The sequence below is a fragment of the Neovison vison genome, chromosome 13 (genome assembly GCF_020171115.1).
Source record: "Neovison vison isolate M4711 chromosome 13, ASM_NN_V1, whole genome shotgun sequence".
NCBI lineage: Eukaryota > Metazoa > Chordata > Mammalia > Carnivora > Mustelidae > Neogale > Neogale vison.
Window position 1 is genome coordinate 79078290 of NC_058103.1, and position 27407 is coordinate 79105696.

At 39.8% G+C, this 27407-nt stretch overlaps 2 protein-coding genes across 5 annotated transcripts in view; both read left to right on the top strand.

The window, feature by feature from the left end:
• SHC4 (SHC adaptor protein 4) overlaps positions 1–9286 on the top strand; it is a 139469-nt gene extending 130183 nt beyond the window's left edge. For both annotated transcript variants that reach the window (XM_044230116.1, XM_044230117.1), the window contains one exon: positions 6482–9286. In XM_044230116.1, coding sequence (XP_044086051.1) covers positions 6482–6616 — 135 coding nt within the window. In that variant the 3' untranslated portion in view covers positions 6617–9286. The remainder of the gene's footprint in view (positions 1–6481) is intronic.
• Positions 9287–18835: 9549 nt separating this feature from the next.
• The window catches only part of CEP152 (centrosomal protein 152), a 94690-nt gene continuing 86118 nt past the window's right edge, over positions 18836–27407 (top strand). For 2 of the 3 annotated variants that reach the window (XM_044229858.1, XM_044229860.1), the window contains exons 1-2: positions 18836–18988; positions 24595–24688. In XM_044229858.1, coding sequence (XP_044085793.1) covers positions 24602–24688 — 87 coding nt within the window. In that variant the 5' untranslated portion in view covers positions 18836–18988; positions 24595–24601. Of the gene's footprint in view, positions 18989–19389; positions 19441–24594; positions 24689–27407 lie in introns of those variants that run through there. The other variant, XM_044229859.1, reaches the window with a different exon arrangement.

Sequence of the window (27407 nt, forward strand, 5' to 3'; positions counted from 1 at the left end):
CTAGAAGAGACTTACTTTATATTTAAGGACATGCATAGTCTGAAAGTGAAAGGATGGGTAAAGATGTTCCATGCAAATGATAACCAAAAGAGAGCAGGGGTGGGTGGCCATACTTGTATCAGAAAAAATAGACTTCAAGTCAAAAACTGTTAAAAGAGACAAAGAAGGACATTATATAATGATAGAAGGATCAATTCACCAGGATGATATAACAATTATAAATGTATATGCACCCAATATCAGAGTACCCAGATATATGACACAAACATTGGCAAAACTTAAGGGAGAAATAATAACACAATATTAGTGGGAGATTTCAGTGCTCCACTTTCAATAATGGATAGAACATCCAGTCAGGACTTGAACAACAGTGTAGACCAAATGGACCTATCAGACAAATACACTAGCCTCAGAATACACATTCTTCTCAAGCATACTCAGAGCATTCACATGTTTGATCACAAATACTAGGATGGATCTCCTATCAGGTTACAAAACAAGTCTTAGGAGATGTAAGAAGAGTGAAATCATACCAAGTATCTTTTCTTACCACAATGGAATGAAACTAGATATTAATGGCAGAGAGAAAATTTACAAATAAGTGGAGTTAAACAATACACTCTTAAAGAACAAATGCCAAAACAGAAATCAAGGGGAAATTAGAAAATATCTGGAAACAAATGGAAATGAAAACACAACATACCAGAACTATGGGATGTGGCAGAAACAATATGAAGGAAGTTGATAAATGTGGTGATAAATGTCTACACCGAAAAAAAAAAAAAAGATCTCAAATAAACAATCTAACTCTGTATCTCAAGGAACTATAAAAGAACAAATTAAACTCAAAATTAGCAGAAGAAAGGAAATATTTCAGATTGCAGTGAAATAAATGAAAGAGAATAGAAACATAATAGGAAAAAATCCACAAAACTACAAGTTGTTGTTTTGAAAGGATACATGAAACTGATCTTTAGCTAGATGGCTTAGAAAGCAAGAGGGAAGACTCAAACAAATAAAATCAGAAAGGAAAGAAGAGACATTACAACTGATGACAAATTAAATGATTAAATGATTATATTAAACAATTATAAGAGATTATTAAGACAATTACATGCCAACAAATTGGATAACCCAGAAGAAATGGATAAATTCCTAAAAACATACAACCTACCAAGAGTGAACCACAAAGAAATAGAAAACCTGAACAAATTGTTAGTAAGGAGATTGAATCACTAGTCAAAAACTTCCCACACACAAAAAAGTCCAGGACCAGATAGTTTCACTTATAAATTCTTTCAGACATTTAAAGAATTAATGTCTATGCTTCTTAAACTTTTTCCAAAAAAATGAAGAGGAGAGGCGCCTGGGTGGCTCAGCTGGCTAAGTGTCTGCCTTTGGCTCAGGTCATGATCTTGGGGTCCTGAGATCCACCTCCCCCTACCATAGGGCTTCCTGCTCGGCGGTGAGTCAGCTTCTCCCTCTCCCTCTGCGTTTCCATCTCCCTCTGCCCCTCCCCTGACTTGTGCTCTCTTGCGTGTTCTCTCTCTCTCTTTCCAATAAATAAAATATTTTAAGAAAATGAAGAGGGAAAAAATACTTAAAAACCCATTTTATGAGGCCTGCATTACCCATATACCAAAACTAGAAAAAGACACTACAAGAAAGGAAAACAGAGGCCAGTATGTCTGATGAACATACATATAAAAATCCTTAACAAAATACTAGCAAACCACATCCAATAGTTCACTACAGGATCATATACCATGACCAAGTGGGATTTATCCCTGGATTGCCAGGAAGGTTCATCAAAGAAAGCAATTGATGTGGCCCACGACATTAACAAAATGATGGATAAAAATCATATGGTCGTCTCAATAGATGAATAAAAAGCATCTGACAAAACTAAACACCCTTTCATGATTAAAGATTATTTATTTATTTATTTATTTGACAGACAGAGATCACAAGTAGGCAGAGAGACAGGCAGAGAGACAGAGGGGGAAGCAGGCTCCCCGCTGAGCAGAGAGCCCGATGTGGGGCTCAATCCCAAGACCCCAGGATTATGACCTGAGCCAAAGGCAGAAGCTTTAACCCACTGAGCCACCCAGGTGCCCCAACACCCTTTCATAATTTAAAAACAAACAAACAAAAAACAAACAAACAAAAAACCCACACTCAGTGAACTAGGAGTAGAAGGAAATTACCTCAGCATGACAAAGGCCATATGTTTAAAGCCTACAGCTAATACCATACTCACAGTGAAAACAAAGTTTTTCCTTTCACCACTTTTGTTCAACATAGTGCTGGAAGTATTCTCCCAGGAGATTAGGCAAGAGAAAGAAATAAAAGGCATCCAAATTGGAAAGGAAGAAGTAAAATTATCTCTTCAAAGATGATATAATCTGGGCACCTGGGTGGCTCAGTGGGTTAAGCTGCTGCCTTCGGCTCAGGTCATGATCTCAGGGTCCTGGGATCGAGTCCCGCATAGGGCTTTCTGCTCAGCAGGGAGCCTGCTTCCCTCTTTCTCTCTCTGCCTGCCTCTCTGCCTCCTTGTGATCTCTGTCTGTCAAATAAACAAATAAAAATCTTTAAAAAAAAAAAAGATGATATAATCTTATATGTAGGCAATCCTAAAGATTCCACAAAAAACCTGTTATGACTAATAAATAATTTCAGCACCATTTCAGGATAGAAAGTGAACATACAAAAATCAGTTGCATTTGTATATAATAATAATGAACAATCTGAGAAGGAAATTCAGAAAACAATCTCATTTACATTACCATCAAAAAGAATAAAATACTTAAGTATAAATGTAACCAAGGAGACAAAAGACTTATAAGCTGAAAACCACAAAACACTGCTGACTGAGAGAAATTAAAGAAGACACAAATGGAAAGACATCCTATGTTCATGGATTAGAGGATTTGCTATTGTTAAAACCTCCATATTATCCAAAGTAATCTACAAATTCAATGCAATCTCCATAAAAATTTTAAAAGCATTTTATAGAAATAGAAATACACTCTTAGTATTCATTTGGAACCACAATAGCCAAAACAATCTTCAGAAAGAAAAATAAAGCTGGAGACATCACACTTACTGATTTCAAAGCTAGACTAATCAAACCAGCATGGTACTGGCATGAAGACAGACATATAGACCCATGGAACAGAACAGAGAGCCCAGAGATAAACCGATGCATTTATGGCCAAATGGTCTTTGCAAATGTTGCCAAGAATACACAACAGAGAAGGGATACTCCTTTCAGCAAATAGTTTTGGGAGAATGATATCCATATGCAAAGAATAAAATTAGACTCCCTATATTACAGCACACCCCAAAATTTATTCAAAATAGATTAAAGAAAAAAAATAAAGAAAACAAAACAAAACAAAAACCAAAATAGATTAAAAACTTATATGTAAGATCTGACACTGTAAAACTAGGAGAAAAGATAAAAGAAAAATTTCATAAAATTGCTCTTGTCAATGATTTCTTGGATATAACACCAAAAATGCAAGCAAATGCAAAAACAGACAAGTGAGACTATATAAAACTAAAAAAATTCTGCACAGCAAAGAAAACAATCAACAAAGTGAAAGACAATCTGAATGGGAGATAATATTTGCAAACTGTATGTCTGGAAAGGGGTTAATTTTCAAAGTCTATAAGAAATTTCTACAACTTAATAACAACAACAAAAAAAACAAATAATCTGATTTAAAAATGGGCAGATAACTCGAACAGTCATGTCTCCAAAGAAGATCTACATATGGCCAGCAGGTATTTTAAAAAAGATGCTCAACAACTATAATCATCAGGGAAGTGGAATCAAGTTCACAGTAAGATATCACCTCACCCCTGTTAGGATGACTATTATAAAAAACAAACAGAAAAGAACAAGTTTTGGTGAGGGTGTGCAGAATATGTAACTGTTGGGCCCTGTTACTGGGAATGTATAATGGTGTAGCTGCTGTGGAAAGCAGTATGGGGTGTCCTCAAAAAATTAAAAATAGAATTCCCATATGGTCTATATTTATTGGACAGGTTTTTATCCCAAAAGAATTGACATCAGGATTTTTTTTTTAAGATTTTATTTATTTGACAGAGAGAGATCACAAGTAGGCAGAGAGGCAGGCAGAGAGAGAGAGAGAGAGAGAGAGGAAAGCAGGCTCTCCGCTCGGCAGAGAGCCCGATGCGGGACTCGATCCCAAGACCCTGGGATCATGACCTGAGCCAAAGGCAGCGGCTTAACCCACTGAGCCACCCAGGCGCCCCTTGACATCAGGATTTTAAATAGACATTTGCACTCCCATCTTATTCACAGTAGCCAGGTGGTAGGAACAAGCTTAATGTCCCTTGATGGATTAATAGATTAACAAAATGTGGTGTGTGTATGTATACGTACACAAGTATACAACAGAAGAATATTCCACCGTAAGAAGACAAAAGTCTATCTTATGCTACAACATGAATGAACCTGGAGAATATCCTGCTAATTAAAATTAAAATAATTAAAATAAGCCAGTCACAGGACGACAAGTATTGCATGATTCCAGTTATATGGGGTATCAAAAGTAGTCAAACTCATAGAAATAGAATGTAGGATGATAGTTGCCAGGGCCGGGTGGGGAGGAAGAAACAGGTGGTGGTTGTTGTTTAATGACTATTGGTTTCAGCCTTGTAAGATGAAAAAGTTACAGTAATCTGTTGTATGGCATTATGCTTAGAGTTAACTACACTGTTGTACACTTAAAAACTTGTTCAGGGGGTAGATCTCATGTTATGGTTTTGTTATCTCTCTCTCTCTCATACAAACACCCCCCCCCACACACACCCCCCTTGTGATTGGGACAACAGCAGCCACTATCTGCAGTGTGTAAAGCTGGGCAAATGATGGAATGCACATGGAGTGCAGGGGCCATGATGAACTGGGAAGAGCATGTCCTGTGTAAGAGGGACAGTCACACGCAGCTCCGGTCACTTGCTGCCATTTGGAGTAAGGGTCCAGGGTAGCTGGATGTGATTTTCCCAAAGAAGCCACAAAATGAAATTTGTATAGGTGATTTCCCCATTTTTAATTCAAAATACTTAAGAACTCTCTATTGGGCACCTTCTATCTTTTCCCCACAGCAAACTGTAAAACATCTCCTGGTATGTTCGGCTGGAGAGTGGGTAGTTTATAATCCCTGCACTGGTAGATAACTTGACATTTGTATTCAGGATTGCTTAGAGAAGAAAGTAATGAGGGGATTCCAGGTAAGAACTAGTGAAAGCCTGAATCAGAATGGAGGTAGGAGAAATACAGAGAGGAGGGCAGAGTGAGCTGGAATTTACAACACAGACTAGCAGGACTGATCCACTGATTTGACATGGTTTGGGGTTGAGATGAAGGAGATCAAAATGTTTTCAAGGCTTGGAGCCCTTTGAGAGTAAGTGGGAAACCTTGTGCGCTTTTCCTCTTAATCCTTGAGTGTGTATTTCCCAAGAGTAGGGATGCTCTCTTACACAGACATAGTACAGTGATCACGATCAAGAAATTTTAACATTGAAACATTACCCTTATCTAATTCAAGGTTATATTCAAATTAGGTCAATTATTCCCCCCAAAATTGTGTTTTCTTTAATATGCTAAAAACCAATATCTAAACAGAACTAAAAAAATCCCTTGTAGAGAGGTAGCAGAATCATGGAGCATGAATAAGGCAAAGTAAGCCTTATTCTCTGGCTGCATGATGTCCTGCTGCTGGACAGTTCCCAGCCACCCCCTACAAAGGAGTGCATTGTGGCCAGTGGAGTCATGATGGAGAGTAAGCAAGAGAGAAAGCTCAAGAGAAAGCAAGCATAGGGAAACCGAGTTGCTTTGGCAACAGGCAAGAAGTTCCATATAACATATTTATGAATGGGCTACCATGAAGTCTGCAGGAAGGAGACATGAATGCCTATTAGGAAGGTCTGACGAGGCTTCTTGAAGGAGACAGGATTTGTGTTGAGCCTCCAAGAAGAGGCAGGACTTCTCCAGAAGGGCTACTTCGTACAGACACAAGATATTTTGGCAACAATCTGCTTGCTGGGTTATAATTGTAATCCTGGGATTCATGCTTCTATATACCGTTAAATATTTATAGCAATGGCGATGTGACAAGATACATGAAATAGTAACATGGCAAAAAGAGTTGTTGCAAATTTGGATTGGGTGACAGTTTTTATCATTTTTCTAACTGAGAGGAAAATTGCTTAAAAAAAATGGTAATGGGGAATGAGACAAGTGTTTCCTAAGGGATATAGATTTGAAAAGTACCTTTCTTTCTTTTTCTTTCTTTTTTTGTTTGTTTGTTTGTTTGTTTTGTTATTCAGCCAAATATCTCCTTCAGGGATGTGTCTTTTCTTTTCTTTTTTTTTCTTTTCCTGATTGTTTACATCTTATGGGAGAACTATTATCATTTAACCTCAATACTTGTACTTCCTTTTCAAGGTAAGGACCAAGGATCATGTGTTTGATAATGTCGGGCATCTTATCAGATACCACATGGATAACAGTTTGCCGATCATTTCATCTGGAAGCGAAGTAAGCCTTAAACAACCAGTGAGAAAAGAAAATAATCCATGACTTTTGCATTCCAACAAATGACCATTTGGAAGTACCATCACACTGATATTTTAAGAAAGTGGTGTTAGGACACAAAGATAATCCAGACCTGGTTTATAGACAAACTAGAGCACAAACTGTGAAGTACATTTTTCCAAGACCATCATGGACTCTGTCCTTTATAAGACAAAGAACTAACAAAGATCAATCTTCAGAAAGTGAAAATCCAGAAAAGGGGAAGAGGATTGGTCCCTTTGAAAAGAAATTATACATATGCACGGATGTCACTTTTTAAGGCCATATTGCATTGAGAGCAAGCTAAAAGCACAATTAAAATTTCCCATGCTAAAGACTCGTTGGATGAACTGCTGGGGCAGTGGTATGTGCCTTTCAACTTGATAATTTGGGGACATTTTCATATTGGGGAGATTAGTTCTAAGTGTCTTCATATTCTCTAACTATAGAACTATTTGCCAAAAAAAGTTTTTCCTTGTTACAAAAATAAGAAGTAATTTGCTTGATAGTTACTGACTTTATTACATTTTTGATTTAGTGGCACTTTCACTGCAATGTTAAAATAAATTTGTCATTGAATTTGGACTCTGTCTATGCCAGTAGAGTCAAAGCAAAAGTCACTGAAAGCATTGGTCTGTTTCACTGGCCTGTCCCATTTACTACTTAAAGGGTTGGAGTCTAAATTCTTTGGCCTAGTATTTCTCAATCTTTGCTATTCGGATGGTTTGTATGCAGCATAGCATAAGCTGAAGAGAGGCCAAATCTATCAATCATTTCTATTTCATCATATTTATCCCTCTTTCCTTCCCCTCTCCCTTCCCCTACACACAGAGGAAGCTTGTGAACGCACGGATTTAAAACATGGCAGACAAACCCATGTTCTTCATATTCAACATTCAAATTGGTTTCATTCTTATTTAAAATACTGATTTTATTTGAAAGTATCGGGAAATATCCTCTTGATTGGCTGTGACTGAATCATAGTCTTTCACCTGTATCCTGAGCATCTTTTCTAGATATGATCAGACAAAATGCAGAAGGGAGAAAACATATTGAATGAAACGTCTGGAAAGGTTTGTCACATGTAGTTACACTGGTAAACTGATGGTGTAATTAGTGTTGCGTAGAGAAAAGTGCAAGCCAGGTCTCTTGATATGACCTTGAGCCAGCTGCTGAGCCTACCTGGACTCCAGTTTCCTTATCTATGAAATAAGGGACTTGGGCTAGGTGAATTCAGAGGTGCGGCTCAGCCCTAAGATAAGATGAGTTTACAAAAACAAGTTTTCCATTTATTAGGGCTCAGTATTGATAATCAGTTTGTAGAAGGAAGGTGAAAATGAGCTTTTTCCTTTAGTCTGTACCTGTACTCACAGAATGAAGGGCACAACTGAAACCAACATTCAGGTAGCAGAGACCCCGAGCCTTTCCATCACAAACACAGACACACTGGCGCGCTCTCAGCAGTGACAGTGGAAGTGGATTCGGTTGTTTGGAGTAGCAGGAAACGGCTTCAGTCTTTTCCTAGCCTTTGCATAGAGTGGTTTGGCCATTGCTTTAGGATGCTTTTTTATCCTGCGTAATCTGGACAGTTGCCTTAACCCCACTTCATTTTGGCCATGTAGATACAACTTAATCTTTGTAATTGTGATATATTTGCTAAGTTTTAAGTAAAAGACAAGAAATTTTTGGAGGGTAGAAATCATCAGACATCAAGGAACACTGAACTGTAATATTTCCTCTATAAAGGTTTATGATTTTCTCCTACTTCTGGTGTCACTGATTGCTTAGGTAGGTTTGTTTCCTTTTACACAATGAGGAAATAATGGCTCTTTCATCAGTTTTATATATACCTTGGTTCTTGATGATCTGCCCCCACAAAAAGGGGTCAGCATGAGTATAGATAGGAGAAACTTGTGGGTGATCTAGTCACCTGGCAGAGACAGAGCAGGGTTGTGGTCTCAAGATTGGTTGAGCGGAGTGTTAACGGGATTGCAGGAAAAAGTTCTTGATGGAAACAGATGCAGAGAGTATAAATGATATGAGCAGTACATGAATCCTGGCACAGAATGAACTGGTACATAGATAATCAGTATTTGACTGTAATGTTATAGTAGTTAGGTAAGCAAATACTGCACTTACAAGTACCACAGACACAGTTAAAACAAAATGAAACAATAGAAGAAATATTTGATTGCATGCTATTTTAATGACACATGCTTATCTTCATCTGTTTGAAAGTGGAAATCCATTTGCCTCTAAATACCTGTAAATGGTTTTTCAAAAAAAAAAATAAATGATCATTGCTTTGTGACAATTGACTGTATATGTCTGATGTTGGGGTTTGGAAGATTTATCATTTGCAGGATGTATCCGTGTCCTGACAGGAAACAGATGGCTCACATCAGTTGGGTAATGTGAGGAGGGTTTAATAAAGGGACTCTTTACAAAGGTGTGGGCAGAGTATGGGGAAACCACAAAGGAGGACAGAGTGCCCTGGGACCAATGAACAGGTAAGAGGAGATCATGGTTATGTAATCCAGAGAGAGCGAGCTCCGTGGGAGGACTGCCTTCTAGGAGCTGTGGGCTCCAGTGGAGGTACTCCCCCAGCCCCAGTGACTCCACGAGGAGGAGGCTATGGGCATTATACCTTTTTTTTAAAAATTAATTAATTAATTAATTTATTTATTTATTTTCTCCAATTTATTTATTTTCAGAAAAACAGTATTCATTATTTTTTCACCACACCCAGTGCTCCATGCAATCCATGCCTTCTATAATACCCACCACCTGGTACCCCAACCTCCCACCCACCCCCCCACTTCAAACCCCTCAGATTGTTTTTCAGAGTCCATAGTCTCTCATGATTCACCTCCCCTTCCAATTTACCCAAAAGCACATACCCTCCCCAATGTCCATAACCCTACCCCCCTTCTCCCAACCCCCCTCCCCCCAGCAACCCACAGTTTGTTTCGTGAGATTAAGAGTCACTTATGGTTTGTCTCCCTCCCTATCCCATCTTGTTTCATGGATTCTTCTCCTACCCACTTAAGCCCCCATGTTGCATCACCACTTCCTCATATCAGGGAGATCATATGATAGTTGTCTTTCTCTGCTTGACTTATTTCGCTAAGCAAGATACGCTCTAGTTCCATCCATGTTGTCGCAAATGGCAAGATTTTGTTTCTTTTGATGGCTGCATAGTATTCCATTGTATATATATACCACATCTTCTTGATCCATTCACCTGTTGATGGACATCTAGGTTCTTTCCATAGTTTGGCTATTGTGGACATTGCTGCTATAAACATTCGGGTGCACGTGCCCCTTTGGATCACTACGTTTGTATCTTTAGGGTAAATTCCCAGTAGTATGGACATTATACTTAATGGAAGAAGGACAGCCTTTTCAACAAATGGCATTGAGCAGTTGGACATCTGTGGCAAGAGAACAAACCTCACACTTTACATAGACATTAACTCAAATGGGTTATGGATTTAAACATAAAATGTAAAACTATGAAACTTTTAGGAAAGAAAAACACAGGAGAAACTCTTTAGAATATAGAGTAAGGGAAAGAATTTTTAGAGTTGACATGATCCATGAAAGGAAAAACTAGTACATTGCATTTCATCGAAATAATAAATTTTTGCTCTGTAAAAGACTCCATAAAGAGGATGAAGGGCAAGTGATAGACTGGGAAAAAATATTTGAAAACCACATATCTGAGAGAGGGCTAGTATCTAGAATAAGTAGAAAACTCAAAACTCAACAGTAAAAAAAAGATCTAATTAGAAAGTGGGCAAAAAACACAAACAGACAATTCAATGAAGATATACAGATGGCAAACAAACACGTGAAAATATTTTCACAATCATTAGCCAGTTAGGAAATGCAGATTAAAATCACAATTAGATATTACTATACACATACCTGAATGGGTAAAATGAAAAATACTGACAATACTAAACGCTGGCCTGATGAGGAGAAAGTGGACCACACCTGCATTCCTGGTGCGAATGTAAAATAGTACAGCCCCTCTGAGGGTTTATTTAAGAAACTAACCATGCAGCTAACATTCAACCCAGTAATTACACTGCTGGGCTTGGATCACAGGGAAGTGAAAACCTACGTATACACAGGAAAGTTTTTAGTAGCTTTGTTTGTAATGACCAAAAGCTGGCAATACCCCACGTGTTCCTTTAATGGGTCAATGGTTAAATGGACTGTGGTACACACATACCATGGAATACTACTCAGTAATCAAAAGGAATGGCAAACTGATACATACAATGTGACTGAATCTGCAGAGAATTATGCGGAGCAAAAAGCTAATCCCAAAAGGTTATGTACTATAGGACTATAATTATATAATATTCTTGTAATGACAAAATTATAGAAATGGAGAATAGATTAGGTGTTAAGGAGGAAGGAGAGTGGGTACAGTTACAAAAGGGCAATGTGGGGAATCTTTGTGTGATGCAATAGTTTTGAATTTTGATTGTATCAATGTGGATATTATGGTTGTGATACTATGCTATAGTTTTGAAAATGATGTTATTTGTGGAGAAGCTCTCCCTGTTATTTCCCAGTTATTTCTTACGACTAACTGCTTGTGAATTTTTCCAAATTTTTCCAAAATAAAATTTTTCCAAAATAAAAGGTTCAATTTAAAAAATGTTTTGGGGCTAAGAGATAGATATGTCAAGAGATTTTAGGAAGATCACTACTTTAACTATTGACATTTTCACCAGTGGATCATCTTGGTCATCGTAGGTCCCATCATACTAGGACTAGGAGGAGTCATCTAGATGAACTACATGAAGCCACCTTCACCAGGGGCCTCAAACGTAATGTTTGATATTATCTCCAGAGATACGCTGACAACATCAAAGGATGGCAAACACAGATGGCGTGTGAGACATGGCCCCTCTGCCCAGACCCTTCCAGATCCCTTGAATCATTTCTGCCTGCCCCCTGCTGGCTTCCGTGTGTTTTGCTCCTAACTACCGCAGAGGGGCTCTTCTTTCTGAAGACAGCTTCAGGCAAGGGGAGCTGCTTTGAGTCACTAAGAGCCAGAGGTGCCTGTGAGTTTCCTTCTCCCCTGCCCTGCCACCATCTCTGGTGCAAGAGTGCATTGCCCCATCCTGATTAAACTTTGGAGCTCCCCATGGGGTCACATTGACCAGCACATCTCCAGAAAGCCCACACCTGCTTGACTTTTCTCCTTTCCTGGCCTGTTTCCTCACTCCCTAACAGCTTTCTCTGGGAAAGCCTTCCTTACTAAATCCTATGTACTCAAATTTTCATGCCAGAGGTCACTTCTGGGAACCTGACCTAAAGCAGAAGAACATCAAATAACTTTAAACATGTGCACCATTATGGGACTATACTATCTAAGTGTTCGAATACCTGAACATTTTAAAATAAATCCTGTAATTGTCATGGGAATGGTATCATTATTTTGTATTTTATTAATATGCATTGAACATGTTAACATTTAAAATATTCACCAATTTAATGATCTTGTTTCAAGAAACAGAAGTAGTGTGGCATCTGAGAGGGTCTGCATTTCACACTCAGGTATGATTCTGGCAGCTTTGGCTCTTTATCAAATGATCATTGTCACTACCTCTGACAACTTTCACAGGTTTTCTGATTAAAAAATTTGGTGTGAATGAAAATCCTGGCAATTGGCTCTCACACTTTTGGTCAAAGACCATAGAGAGGCAAAAGACCTATTGCCCCATGTACATAACTCAGTGACAACGAAGAACTGAAGAGGAACCATAGGGGTTGCTTATTTATTTACTTTTAAAGGAGAAATATCATTTACATGATTTTATATCCCCAAATACTGCCTTAGATTTTTCAGAAACGAGTTATTTGATGACTTGCCTTGATAATATGTTTTCAGTTGTTTAAATAGAACAAACTAATAGTTCTATTAATTTCAATAAATTTCCAATTTCAATAAGTGTCCAATAAATTTCAATGAAGTATAAGCAAACTTCAGAAGAATTATAAATTGATAATATTAGTAATAGATGACTAATGATAAAAATTGAACTAGAACTTGGATATTATTTTAAAGTCAAATTATAGGGAAAGTACAAATTCATTTATTAAATAATTAACACTACACACAGCTGAGTTAACCCAACAGCTTACAACAAACCTAATTGATGTTGATGAAGCCAAGAAAAGAGAGTTCATAATTAAGAAACAGGAATAACATCTCTTTAAAAAAAACAGTTTCCTGGGAATGACACTATTTACACCCTTCTCCCCAAAGTGGGCATTTAAGTTATCTTCAGATGTGCATGAGCAGTTTTTATAATGTTTCACATAGAAACAATGATACACCATTCTTGGTAAGCTTACATAATATAACTTTAATTTACAAATTCTAAACATTAGTAATCCATCATATCTTACTTGGTAGATTCCTAATAGATGAACCTTAGTTGTATGTGAAAATAAAAACCATAAAATTGCAAGATATTTTGCCATGAAAACTGAAGAAACCGCTTACATGGTCAGTTTACTATTTAATGACCTATCAGGAATATCCTTGAGGTCCACCAGTGGGCTATGGATCATACTTGGAGAACCACTGGTTTAGACTATTCACAGACAATCAATCTATTGTCACAAATGCATCCTAGTCATAACTGGTTGTAAGGAATGAAAACCTACCTGTATTAATTTCCTAAGGCTACTGCAGCAAAGTACTACAAACTAGATGCTTAAAATAACAAATTTATTCCCTCACAGTACTGGAGATTAGAAGTCTGAAATCAAGGTGTTGACAGGGCCGTGCTCCTTCTGAAAGTTCTGGAGAAGAATCCATTGCCAGCTTCTGGTGGCCCTGGATATTCCTTGGCTTATGGTGACATAACTCCTTTTTCCGCCTTCATCTTCGCATGGCTGTCCTCTCCTTATGTGTTTTTCTGTGTTCTCTTTTTTCTTCTTCCTCCCCCTTTCTTCTTCTTTTTTATGAAATTAAAAATTTCATTTTAAAAGTGAGCCCTGGGGACGCCTGGGTGGCTCAGTGGGTTAAGCCGCTGCCTTCGGCTCTGGTCATGATCTCGGGGTCCTGGGATCGAGTCCCGCATCGGGCTGTCTGCTCAGCAGGGAGCCTGCTTCCTCCTCCTTCTCTCTCTACCTGCCTCTCTGCCTACTTGTGATCTCTCTCTCTCTCTGTCAAATAAAAAAAAAAAAATTAATAAAAGTGAGCCCTGTACTACAATGTATATATTTGTGTGCATGTGTGTATAATTGACACATGCTGTTACATTAGTTTCAGATGCTTCCTTCTCTTCTTTTAAGGACACGGGTTTTAGATTTAGGACCCATCCTCATCTATATTAACTAATTACATTTGCAAAGACCCTATTTCCAAATAAGGTTACATTCTGAGTTCTGGGTGGACATGAAATTCAGGGGGACAGTATCCATTCCTAAATGATCTGAGTCAGCTTAAGTCAAAAGGTTGCTTTAAGGTTCAGGTTATCACAAAACCCAAAGAAAAGCTGAACTCTCAGGCTTTACAAAATATAAGAATCAGGCAGACCTATGGCTCCGAGCGCCAGAAGTTCATGATCTTCATTCTAGGCTCCACCATAAACATACAATTCCATATATGAAGTAGTGCATTTCCCATACAATACAGACAACCATAATAAAAGTCTGCTTCTCTTCCGTATGTTTACCACCTGATTCAATTTCATGAAGTCTTATTTCAGTTACTTGGGAAGGGATGGCCAGATCTAGGGTGGTGGGGAAGTGGTGGTGGTGAAGTTAGAGTGCCTGTGGGCAGGAATAGAATTGGCAATTAGGGGCTTAATTAGGGCAAGCATTTTGACTCATGAATTAATATTAAATGAGTCCCTAGAATAGTGCATGGTGCAAAGTGGATGCTCAAAAATATTATTAAATGAATATACTGCAAATAATGGTCTGATCTTTCTCAGTTAAATAACACTCAGTAAGATAGCATTTCTACATTTTAGAATTTCTTTCACACAGTCCGATTTCACCCTTTTTACAATCCTGCAAGGTAGATATTATCATTCCTCTTTTTAAGTAAGAACTTTGAGGCTCAGAGGGGTTAAAGAAACTGCTGTGGATAAAAGCTAGTGGGTAGGAGAGCTGGAACTTGAACTCAGATACTCTTTAAGTTCAGTCCTCTTTTAAGGATAGCACTCCTTATTTTGTGATGGCGTTGCTTTGACCTGTTAGTTTTGACACCAGAGAGAAGGTAGTAAAGAAGAATGATGGTTTAGCTCCACCTTTATAGATGTTCTGAATGGGAAGGACCACATCTCCTCAACAGCATGACATTTCCGCTTGGAATGTAGGGAGTGCCTGGGTGGCTCAGTGGGTTAAGCCGCTGCCTTCAGCTCAGGTCATGATCTCAGGGTCCTGGGATCGAGTCCCACATCGGGCTCTCTGCTCAGCAGGGAGCCTGCTTCCTCCTCTCTCTCTGCCTGCCTCTCTGCCTACTTGTGATCTCTCTCTGTCAAATAAATAAATAAAAATCTTTAAAAAAAAGAAATGTAGACAAGGCCGGTAGAGGTATTGTCCCTCCCAGCTCACAGGTGTGTCTGTTTAAAAATGCAAGATAAATATTGACCCAACATTCCAGAAATAATCTCTTGCTTAGCACGTAAGATCTTCGGCAGTTTTTCTCTCTTCCTCCACATTTTTTTTTTAAAGTTACAAATTCTTTAAAGATTCTATTTATTTATTTATTTGTCAGAGATAGAGAGAGAAGGAACTCAAGTAGGCAGAGTGGCAGGCAGAGGCAGAGAGAGAAGCAGGCTCTCCACTGAGGAAGGAGCCCGATGTGGGACTTGATCCCAGGACCCCGGGATCATGACCTGAACCGAAGGCAGTGGCCCAACCGACTGAGCCACCCAGGCGTCCCTCTTCCCCCACATGTATTTTTATTATTCCAGTATGACTTTATCTACTTATGTTTCTCTGGACATGTTATTAAGTTCATTCTTTGTGTACATCATACCTTACTTCTGTAGCATGCATTTCCCATTTCTTCAAGTATCAAGCTCTTCAATTGGCTGCCCCCCTTCCAGCCCACTTCTCCACTCTTATAAGAATCCTTTTTTTTTTTAAAAAAAGATTTATTTATTTAAGAGAGAGAGAGAGGGAGAGGGAGAGTACTCAGGAGGAGGGGGAAAGGAGAGAGAGACAAGAAGACTGGCCCCTGAGCATGGAGCTCAGCATGGGACTCTGATCCCAGGACCTGAGATCATAACCTGAGTCAAATTCCAGTTAGACACTTAACCTACTGAGCCACCCATGTGCCCCATAAATATAAGAATCTTTTGTTATTGCTGGTGTGGTTTCACATTGCAGTAACTCATCCTAACCACCTTCCTATTGACTCTCTTTTCCTCTGCCTCCAAGAACTCCTTCTGATAGATCCTTTCTTAGATATTCTGTTTTCCCCAGATTCATCACCCATTCTTACATTGCATGTGTAAATTATTTTGTGGGTTCATGTGCATGTGTGTGTGTGTGTGTGTGTGTATTTGTCTTCTTATGTAAGCATCTTGCACTGTCAAAGAGTATGGGTACCTTGAGGGGAGGGGTCCTGCCTCACACTTTATAATCAAGCATCTAGGCCAGGAGTTAAACAGGACAGGCAGTCAGAAAAATTTCATTGATTATATGCATAGCTTCATCCGAATCTATTTTTAGAGGCAAGGGGCTCTGACCTATTCTTTACTTTTCATTTTTTTTGGTAACCTATGTGCTTAATTCTGTTACATTTAATATAATATTAAATATAAAAAGCTTTGGATTTGGAGATAAAGGAAATGTGCTGAAATTCTCTGTCTCAGGGGCACCTGGGTGGCTCAGTCATTAAGTGTCTGCCTTCTGCTCAGGTCATGATCCCAGGGGCCTGGGATCAAGCCTCACCAAGACTCCCTGTACTGGGCTCCCTGCTCAGTGGGGAGTCTGCTTCTCCTTCTTCCTCTGCTGCTTGTTCCCACTGCTGTGATCTCTCTCTCTCACCGTCAAATAAATAATTTTTTTAAGTGTAAAAAAAAATGATAGTCTTTCTCTGTCTTGCATTAGCTGTGTAGCCTTGGACAAGTCATTTTTTTTTTAACTTGTTTCTTCTGTTGTAAAATGGGATATGAACACCTGTCCTGGGTCCTCACAGGTTGGTTGTAAGAACTCACCAAATTCACAAGGAAGATGTGGTCCACATTATGGAGTATTATGCCTCCATCAGAAAGGATGAATACCCAACTTTTGTAGCAATATGGACGGGACTGGAAGAGATTATGCTGAGTGAAATAAGTCAAGCAGAGAGAGTCAATTATCATATGGTTTCACTTATTTGTGGAGCATAACAAATAGCATGGAAGACAAGGGGTGTTAGAGAGGAGTAGGGAATTTGGGTAAATTGGAAGGGGAGGTGAACCATGAGAGACTATGGACTCTGAAAAATAATCTGAGGGGTTTGAAGTGGCGGGGGGGTGGGAGGTTGGGGTACCAGGTGGTGGGTATTATAGAGGGCACGGCTTGCATGGAGCACAGGGTGTGGTGAAAAAATAATGAATACTGTTTTTCTGAAAATAAATAAATTGAAAAAAAAAAAGGAAAAAAAAAAAGAACTCACCAAATTCTAAAGTACTATGTAAGGGATTATAAACATTGTCTCCTCATGTACCCCCCCCCTTATATCTTTAATGCGTTCATCTTTGTAAGAAACAGGGATCACTTAGCATCCTTGCTATAGCATTCCATCTTAAACCAAGCCTAGTTCCCGCTAACAGATACCTTGGCTCAGGTTTCAACAACTGCCATTTACCTGAATGCCTTTTATTCATATTTTCTGGCACAGAAGTCTTAATTTGTTCATTCCTTTCCTCATTTAACCTGTTTGTTCTGAGTGCCTGCCAGAGACCATGAAGCATGATTGATGTCCAAGAAGTAATGTAAGTACCTCAAGATATTGACGTTGAACTGAGTAAAACAGATGTGCAACTAATTATAAAAGATAACAAGAAACGTAAGATATGTATACCATGTACAGATGTAGGAAGGATCATTTCTGTCAAGGTAGGGGGAAGTGTGTCATGAAGGGTTTCAGAAGAGGTGCTCATCTGTCTTCAAGACTGAGTGGATAGTAAGAGGGAAATAGGGGCGAGAGAAAGAGCTTGAGCAAAACAAAAGCACCCTGGGAACGGTAGGCAGCTCAGTCCGTAGTTCAGTACCTTATTGCTATGGATTGAGTGAGTACTTATTATGTGGCATAACCTTATGCTAGTTGGTGGGGTAACGAGGGATTAGTATAGACATCACAGGAGTGGCGTGGTGAGGTAGCAAAAGAAAACTAGCTGGATTATGAAGAGCCTTAAACAAGCATTTTACTCCATACTTTTCTCATACTAATGGGAAAGGGTGAAAAAGATATGTGAACCTAGGGCTACTAATTCCTTGATAGTCACCAAAAGCGTTTTAGCTTGGCAGGTGGATACAGAACGGGCTTTAGTGCACCCTGGACAGCGATGTCTTAAAGCTCGGGTTAACAGATGCCTAAAACAAGAGCATTCACACTTGGGGAAATTCAAGTAGTGAGTAGACACGTGGAAAATGTGCCATCTCATCGGTAATGAAAAAAAACAAAACAAAACACAAATTCAAACAAGGCAGAACCCAGTAAGGAAGAAGACAAAGTAAAACTACATCTAAGTGCGTTTAGGTGATGGGGAAGCAGGCACCTTAGAGAATCAGAAGGGCAGGTGCTAAAACCTTAAGGTCAGGGTTCGGTGGGGAAAGTGAGGGATTCTGTGTGCTGTAACCGAGAGCTGAGATTTAGGAATGGAGAGCGCGGGGCGAGAGGGGCCTAGAGGGGAACCAGCAGGTACAGGAAGGGGCGGGGGACCCCTGACAAAACCGGCTCATCCCCGCCAAAGTCCTAAACCACGCCCCTTGGCATCTCTTACACCCGTAAACCCGCCCAGTCTAGAGGCCAACCCTTTCGTAATTGGCTCCCTAACCCACCAATGGGAGCACAGGAGGACCTTCCCGCCACCTCTGGCGCCCGCTTTCAAACAGCCAGACTTTCGCAACTGTGGGCGGAATTCTCAACCAAGCTTGAGAAGGGCGGGGACTTCCGCCGCCACGCCCCGCCTCGAGCCGGCACGGCCCCGCCCGCCCAGCCAGCTTTTAGCTGGCGATTGAAGGAGGCGGCTGCTCCTCAATGGCCTCAGCACCGCTGGGTTCGGTTGTGACGAGGAAGGAACGAGCGGATTAGAGTCCTTGGGAAGGGGGTTTGTTAGAAGTCTGTCTTCGGCGGGGATTAGGGTTTCCCCGTGGTGGCAGCACCCGTGGCCTCCGGTGAGTTTCGCTTCTCGGCTGAGCTTGGAGCTGGGGTTGAAGGAGGTGCGGGGTCCTCGGGATTCTGGCTGTGGCTGCCCGCGGGCTCACCCGCCGCCCCCTCCTCAAATCCGGTGGTGGTGGACTGTCCGCAGGTTGCAGGATTCCGGCTTTGACTTTGAAGTGTCAGCGAGACCCCAGTTTCTCCTTACAAGCGACGTGTGGGAAGCCCCCCTAGCCCCCTGCAGGCTACGGGGGAAAGCCCGAGACCCTCTCCTGGGGACCCCCGCTGTGGTCACCTTGGCGCCGCGCCTGGCTCACAGTGGGTGCTCTGTACACGTGTGTTGACCGAGTACATGTGACGCTGGCAGCCAAAGCCAGCAGCCCCAAGGCACCCCGTGCTGGCACTCTACAGCTTCGCTGTCGCCGTATCTATTTGTTGTGCTGCAGGTGACGCCAAACGGAGTTCCTTGGTAAGGCCGCTGATTGATTCTATCGTTCAGCTGTGGATGCCTACTTGCAGCATTCTTCAGGCCCCTTGACTCGATTTGTCCAAGCTGCTGTCAGCACTGATGACAGATTGTCATCATTTGTTGAAACGTCTAGTCTCTTCTCTACCAAGTCCTGCTGAACTTTGTAATCTTGAACAGTGCATGGTGAATAATTGTTGAGTAAATAACCAGGCCTCTTACACTGATATTGCACGTCTAAAACAGGCTAGTGCGTTCTGGTTATTTTCCTTGTAGAAGGGAAGCTAGCATGTAAGCAAGTGAGTAGAATTTCCTAGCGCGTTTATAGACCAACCCCCTTCCTGGCAGTTAACCTTTTTTTATCTTATAGTCATGAACTTGAGTCTGATTTAAGCTGAATTTGACCAAATCCTTCACAATGCATGGCAATTTATATGCACTCCCTAGATATGTAAATGCATACAACGAAGTGAGAGGTTGAAATGGAAGCCGTAAGAAAAGTATAAGAAATATAGTCTGAAAATGCAGAATCCTCCCCTCCTCCCTAGGGCAACAGGATGGGGAGGGCATCTTGAAGGAGGTAGTGTTTGCATCCCAGAAGAGGTATTAGTTTAAGTTAGGTTTCCCACAGGCAGAGTGTTCACCTTTCTTAGATACACTGAATGCTATTTACCTCTTCTGTAGCTGCAGACTCCTGTTCATAGGTAAGAGTGTTACAGTAACAAAACCATGTAGTGATTGGTACATGGTGCTAAACACTTTATATTCATTATCTTGTGAATCTTCATAACCAATCTTTGAAGCATGTACTATTTTTACCCGCATTTATTTAATGAAAAAATGGAAGCAGCGTCCTCAAACATGCACAGCTGATAAAAGAGCTAGAATTGAGCCCATGTTGTCTGAATGAGTGCCCTTATTCTTAACGACTTCCAGAGGTATTGAGTTTTTTCTAACTGAAAGTCTTTTTCTGTGAAATTTCCCTCAGCTGCCCTTTCTTTTCAGTCAAAGTTAATTTGTGCTTTATACTCTCCTCTATTGCAGATTACAATGTATCACGGTAACTCTTGATTTATATCATTGTTTCTCTAAGAGGTGGTAAACTCCCCATGGCTGATACCATGTCTTAGATACATCTAGGATATAAACTGGCACACATTAGATGAAGAGGAAAATTTTATTGAAATAATGAATCCTAGAGGGTGGCATGAATGTATCATATTCATTCAACAGATTCTTATTGTGTGCCTGCCTTGTGCAAAATGTGGAGGACATGCATTTTAACTCTGCTTTCAGAGAGCTTATAGGTTTTTGGATGAGACAAAAGCAGTGCTTTTGGTTTCTGATATTTTGTCCAACTAAACACTCATTGGTTATTCCTCTAATTGCAAGGAGGGCAAAGAAAACAAAGAGTAACTACAAAATGAGTACTGAGACTGAGCCCTTCTGATCTGAGTGTTAAAAACAAACAAAAATAAAAACAACCAAAAAAAAAAAAAAACCGAACATAGTCTTATTAATAGGTTCAGAAAAAGTTATCTGGGGAGAAAGTATTAACTATTTTTTTTTAAGTATACAGCACACTTATTCTGTGTCTTGATTGTTTAAGGATCATTCAGTAAATACAGAAATATGTCATTATTTCTCTTATTAGTATAGTATCACCAAATTTATTCAAAAGTACTTTTACTAGGACAACTGTTCTTTTTCAGTATACTCATATGGTAGTTTTCAGGATGGTTTTTGCAATTCATACATTTCACAGCAATTCATATGTTTCACCGGGAATTCATGAGGATATCTCTTTCCTACAAAATAGCCACCACTAGGTGTTGTTAACTTTTTTTTTAATTTAGTGGTTGAAAATCATTTCAGTGTTTAAATGACACACTGAATTCTTCGTGAGCTTACTTTTAAGTTAATTGAATATTAGACACTTTCTAAAAATGAATTGTCAGTTGCCCATTTTTAATTAGGTTGTCTTTCTCATTTCTTTTTGAAAGCTGTATATTGGGATTTAGTCATGTGTTTTGCAAACATTTTCTTAGGCATTATTTTATCTTTTGACTTTGTTAAGTGTGTTTTTTCATACATAATATTTGACTTGTCATTGATGTCTTTTGCCATATGAAAATTTTATTTTTTGTGATTAAGTTTCTTTCAAGTTTTTCTTTCATGGCTTCTGGGTTTATGGTCTTACTATTTAGTTTTTCTTATGAAATAGTCTCTTTTATTCTGAATATTATGGTAAAGTCTCTGATAAAAGTGGTAAATAGTAGTGGTTAATAAGTTGAGGAAAAGCATTAGCTTTTATTTTAAAATTTCATTAAAATACTAATTATCTATTTATCCACAATAAGGTTATCAGATTTCTCTTTATGCCAAAGTAGTTTCTTAGGTCTCCAGTAGTTTGCACTTTTGAGAAGGAAAACTTATCTGTAACTTTTCTTCCCCAGTCTCGAGAGACTTAATCTTTTCAGATATTTGCAGATTTCTTCAATGACATTGGATTAAAAAAGCCATTCAAAAGCAATACGTTTTGGTCTTTTACATTCTCTTCATTTAAAAATGAAAATACCTTGCAAAATTCACTATTTTCTGAGAGAAAAAGTAGCTCTTTATTTAAAATAGCTGTATTGGGACGCCTGGGTGGCTCAGTGGGTTAAGCCTCTGCCTTCACCTCAGGTCATGATCCCGAGTCCTGAGATCGAGCCCCACATCGGGCTCTCTGCTCAGCGGGGAACCTGCTTCCCTTCCTCTCTCTCTGCCAGCTTCTCTACCTACTTGTGATCTCTCTCTCTGTCAAATAAATAAATAAAATTTTTTAAAAAAATAAAATAGCTGTATTTAGCAAAAGGCTTTTGTAAATCTTGATGTTCTTTTCCAATATTCAACAGGAATTGATGGCATGTTAGTGAACAACTGAAAAAAAAACCCTTTCCTTTCTTTTACCTAATACAGGAGAAATGAACCCAAATCCGTATTCTGGCTTTAACTATAAAATGCAGGAAGAGGTAGAGAATACTGTGAATACTGTAAAATACTGTAAAGAGGTAGAGAATTACTGTAAATACTGTAAACTTCGGGTGAAGCAGGAAAGATGATTTCTGCCTAGAGAATTCAGGGATGTCCTTAAAGTCTTTAACTCCTCCTTTAAGGAGCCAGGATTTAAATTGGCTAGTATTTTCATTATCTGTTGAATTCTATAGACTTGGTGTTCACTTGCAGTAATAAAAAAAAAAAAAAAAAACCTAGAGACATGGGCTTGTGTGAGTGTTTTCCCCTTACCATTTCAGCTTTTTATAGGCTCTTTACATTCAGGTCTGTAACTAATGCAGGTGTACAAGAAGGTTCTCGTAGCTGTTGGATGGAGACAAGGTTTAGATTTCCTAAACTTGTGTATTTTCCCTCTTAGTGAAAAAGTGCACATTTCCCTTCCTCCTTTCAGCTCTGGCACAAGAATAGAAAGGAGCAAGTCTGGTCTAAGAAACAGAAGCTGGAAGAGTTTAAGTTGACGCAAGGGGTTTGAGCTGATGAGTTGAAAGGGATGCGCTGGGTGTAGGGACCAGAGCTCTTCTTAAGGAAGGTCCACTGCAAAGTACAGTTTGGACAAGAAGTGTAATTCCGTCCTTGAAAAACAAACAAAAACTTGATGTTTGGGGATTTTCAGCATTAAAATTTGTGTTAGTCTAACACCATATTTCATCTATTCTAAAGTGCTCATTTTCTTTTTGGATTTTAATATCTACAAAGTCAGGCTGCAGTTTAAAATTAATGATGTGTCATAATTTAATTGGCCACATCTTTTTCTTAGTGGTACAAATGGAATGGAGTCATAAAATCAAAGGCATATTAGATCTGATGCAGTGGAGTATCTGTTGCTTGTAGAGCTGTCGGCTTACATGAAAGTCTGTCGTCATAGTTCTCAGCTGTTAACACGAGGGAGCTAAGTTCTTTATGGTAAAATGTATTTGGATGCCTGGGCCTGTGCTTCTTAATTCACTTCCAATTTAATGGCATTTTAGAGCCCGAAAAGTGCAGGGAATGAGTTGTGGCTCAGGCTCACATCAAAGTGCATTTTGCTGGCATGCAGAGGAGTGGAGTGAAGGGAAGGCAGTATTAGGCCGGCTAATTGATGAACCTGCCTACTTTTTTGTTGGGATTCTTTGGACCTTTGAAATTCTGGCTAGTCACCATGTAGCATCGATTCCTAAATATATTCAAATCATCAGCAGGCTTTTGACTGTAAGTACTTGAAAACCCACCTCCTGCTGCTGCTGCTGCTGCTGCTGCTTCTACCACAGCAGTAACCGCTCTGCAGAGAAATTCTGCTGTTGCTTTTGGAATTGGAACTCTACATGGTACAGCTTCACACTCTTCACTTCTGTTTTTCCTGAGTCTTTTTTCCTTGAGCCTGATTTTATCAAGCGAAAGAGCAGGACATTTAACACTGACATTTTTGTCATGTGCTACACAGAGTTGAGCAGATCGTCAAGGTTTTCAGGTGGCAATCATTAACTCGGCATTTAGTGGGTCTCTTTTTGTAAAACATGACGTTTGGATTTGTGATACCGAAAGGATGAACCAAATTGTGGAGGTTACCACCTTTGCTATATCTAATAAACAAATTTAATAACTTTGAACATATTCTTAAAATTTTTAATAAAATAAATTATTTTATTTTTATGTGTGTGAACAAAACTCTTGCTGTTTTAAGTTATATGTTCCAGACCATGAGAAAGGTCTAGTCACAGATTTATTAGCTTTTTGCATTTTTCCTTTTTCTTTAAGATTTTATTTATTTATTTCAAAGAGGGCTACCAAGATGAGTAGGGGGTGGGGGAGTAGAAGGAGGCTCCCTGCTGAGCAGAGAGCCCAGAGGACCCAAGGCAGACATTTAACCAACTGAGACCCCCAGGTACCCTGCATTTTCCTTTTCTTTGAGTTACTGTCATACAGCTATTTTCTGTGAATCACAATTAATTTGTCAGTGTAGTCTTTATATTTGAAATATTAACCATTTGTTATGCATGAGTTACATGTATCTTTTCCCTGGCTGCTACTGTCTTTTTGTGTGTGTGTGTTTGTGGCATCTATGTGTCATTTGGAGAGATTTTATGGGATATTTAGAAACCAAGTGTCTTTCTCTTTCCACAGGAACACCATGTCATTAGATTTTGGCAGCGTGGCACTGCAGACACAAAATGAAGATGAAGAGTATGACAAAGAAGACTATGAAAGGGAGAAAGAGGTAGGTTACCCAGAGAAAAACTCTAAACCCAATCTTAAGGTTTTATTTCCTAATCAAAATGCTATCTTCTTGTGTCCTTTTGAAGGAATTTATAATTTTTTTGTCATCCCCTAAAACCTGATCAGTATTTGAACTTTTTTTTTTTTAAAAGATTTTATTTATTTGACAGAGAGAGCTGACAAGCAGGCAGAGAGGCAGGCAGAGAGAGAGGAGGAAGCAGGCTCCCTGCTGAGCAGAGAGCCCGATGCAGGGCTCGATCCCAGAACCCTTAGATCATGACCTGAGCCGAAGGCAGCGGCTTAACCCGCTGAGCCACCCAGGCGCTCCCAGTATTTGAATTTTTAAAAGGTGGTTGAGTGGAATGCTTCCTTTTTTGAGAAAAGACTAACACATAGTAAATGGTTTGATTCTTTAAGATCTTTTCATTTAGGAGGTAGTGGTTGGTTTTGGAGGCAGAGACCTAGTTTCTCGTCGTTTAGAACTTTGCCTTAACAAGTCCAGCAAGGTTCTTGGCTTTAGGTAGCTTATGTCCTTGTGGAGGCAAGCAATAAGCAAGTAAACAGATGAATAAATTAATTCAAGTGACTGATAATTCAGCACTGATAAGTGCTAGGGAAACAAAAGAGTGAAATTAAAGCGACTGGGGAGAGAAGGCCTTTTGGAGGAGGAAATGCCTAAGTTGAGACTTGACTCATGAGAAGGAACAGCCATGCAGAGGCCTAAGGAAGAATATTCCCAAAACATGCAATGAGTGTAAAGCACACAAGTGGAAATAGACCCTGTATATCTGCAGACCAGCCAGAAGGCCATGGTGTGGGGACTGTGTAACCAAGCGGTGAGTATGGAGACAGCGTGAAGAGGTGAGCTAGGGTCAAATCAGTGTATGTAATGGGAAGATGTTTGGAATTTATTCCAGGAGCAATGGGAATTCAGTGGAGGATTTTAAGCAGGAAAGTGATGTCTGATCATGTTTTTAAAGATCTTACTCTCTGCTGTGTGGTGAAAGACAAGGAGAAAAAGAATAAGAGGAGATTATATTTTAGATACATAAATGAGTTTAGCGGAATTCCTGGCACCGAGTCATGTTCAGTAAATGGGGCCAATAGTAGTAGCAGCAGTTGATGAAAGTCAATTTATTAGGATCATTTTTAGTTTGAGTCAGATTTCTTTTTTTTTTTTTTTTTTTTAAGATTTTATTTATTTGACACAGAGAAAGAGACAGCAAGAGAGAGAACACAGGCAGAGGAAGTGGGAGAGGGAGAAGCAGGTTTCCCACTGAGCAGGGAGCCCAATGCGGGGCTTGATCCCAGGACCCTGGGATCATGACCTGTGCCCAAGGCAGAGCTTTAACAATTAAGCCACGCAGGTGCCCCTTGAGTCAGATTTCCTGATTGCCTGTGATGTGACGATGGGCTTCTTTTATACTGAGATTATGCTGATATGATCCATTTTCTCAGCTATAAAACCTTTTTAATCGTTACTGTGAACTATCTGTATCAACAGGAAGCAGGGCATAGGGTCAGTTGCCCATGTAGCTGGGAGTAGAGTTCGGGTAGAGCTAGAAACTGGCAGCTTGGTGGATTTTTGTCCATAGACATTTTGTCTTGTTTAGTTGTGTAGTGTTTTTAAAGTTCAATCTATATTTAAAGATTGGAAAATTTCTTGTAACAAGCCAGAGTTTCTGGCTTGCCTTGAAACATCCTATGCCCTGACCACATGCGCACATGGCAGCAGGCAGGCTGGATCTGAGCAGTGGCTGTCCCTTCCCAGCTGGCCACGGTCCTCTCACACTGACATGGCCTTGTTCACGTGAACTTAACAGCTTCGCTCTTGTCAGTCCTCTGCCAGTTGCTCATTGGCATTTATGACCCTGAGCAGGGTTTCCGGATTTTGACTGGGTCCTTCACAGCAATTGTTGTGGCAAGGATGGAGGTGAGGATTTTCTGTTACTTTGTGAACTCACAGCATGAGGTCTTGATGACCCCAATGGCTTTGGATAGTTCACTGGAATTTAGCTACCGGGATTCCTGAGGGGATCAGTTTAAGTAATTATTATAATAGACTTTAAAGAAAAAGAAAAAATAATCTGACAGGTGATTTTTCATTGGAAAAGATATTAGAGAGATCATTAGGGTATTACAGGAACTAATTAGAGGTGTATTTTGTGGTGAAAGTTTTAAGGGTGACATTAGTAACTTTAAAAGAGGCAGTTAATTCTAGGTATATAGAAAATAGCCATAGGGGTCACTTCTTGGTAGGTTATAAGCTGGGATAGGGAATTTCCAGAGGAAAAGGAGCTCTCTCTTTTTTTTTTAAAGATTTTGTTTATTTATTTGACAGACAGAGATCACAAGCAGGCAGAGAGGCAGGCAGAGAGAAAGGGGAGGAAGCAGGCTCCCTGAGGAGCAGAGAGCCCGATGCGGGGCTCGATCCCAGGACCCTGGGATCATGACCTGAGCCGAAGGCAGAGGCTTTAACCCACTGAGCCACCCAGGCGCCCCGGAAAAGGAGCTCTTAAGAAGTGAAACGTGGGACGCCTGGGTGGCTCAGTTGGTTAAGCGGCTGCCTTCGGCTCAGGTCATGATCCCAGCGTCGTCCTGGGATCGAGTCCCACATCGGGCTCCTTTCTTGGCAGGGAGCCTGCTTCTCCCTCTGCCTCTGCCTGCCACTCTGTCTGCCTGTGCTCGCTCGTTCTCCCTCTCTCTCTCTGATAAATAAA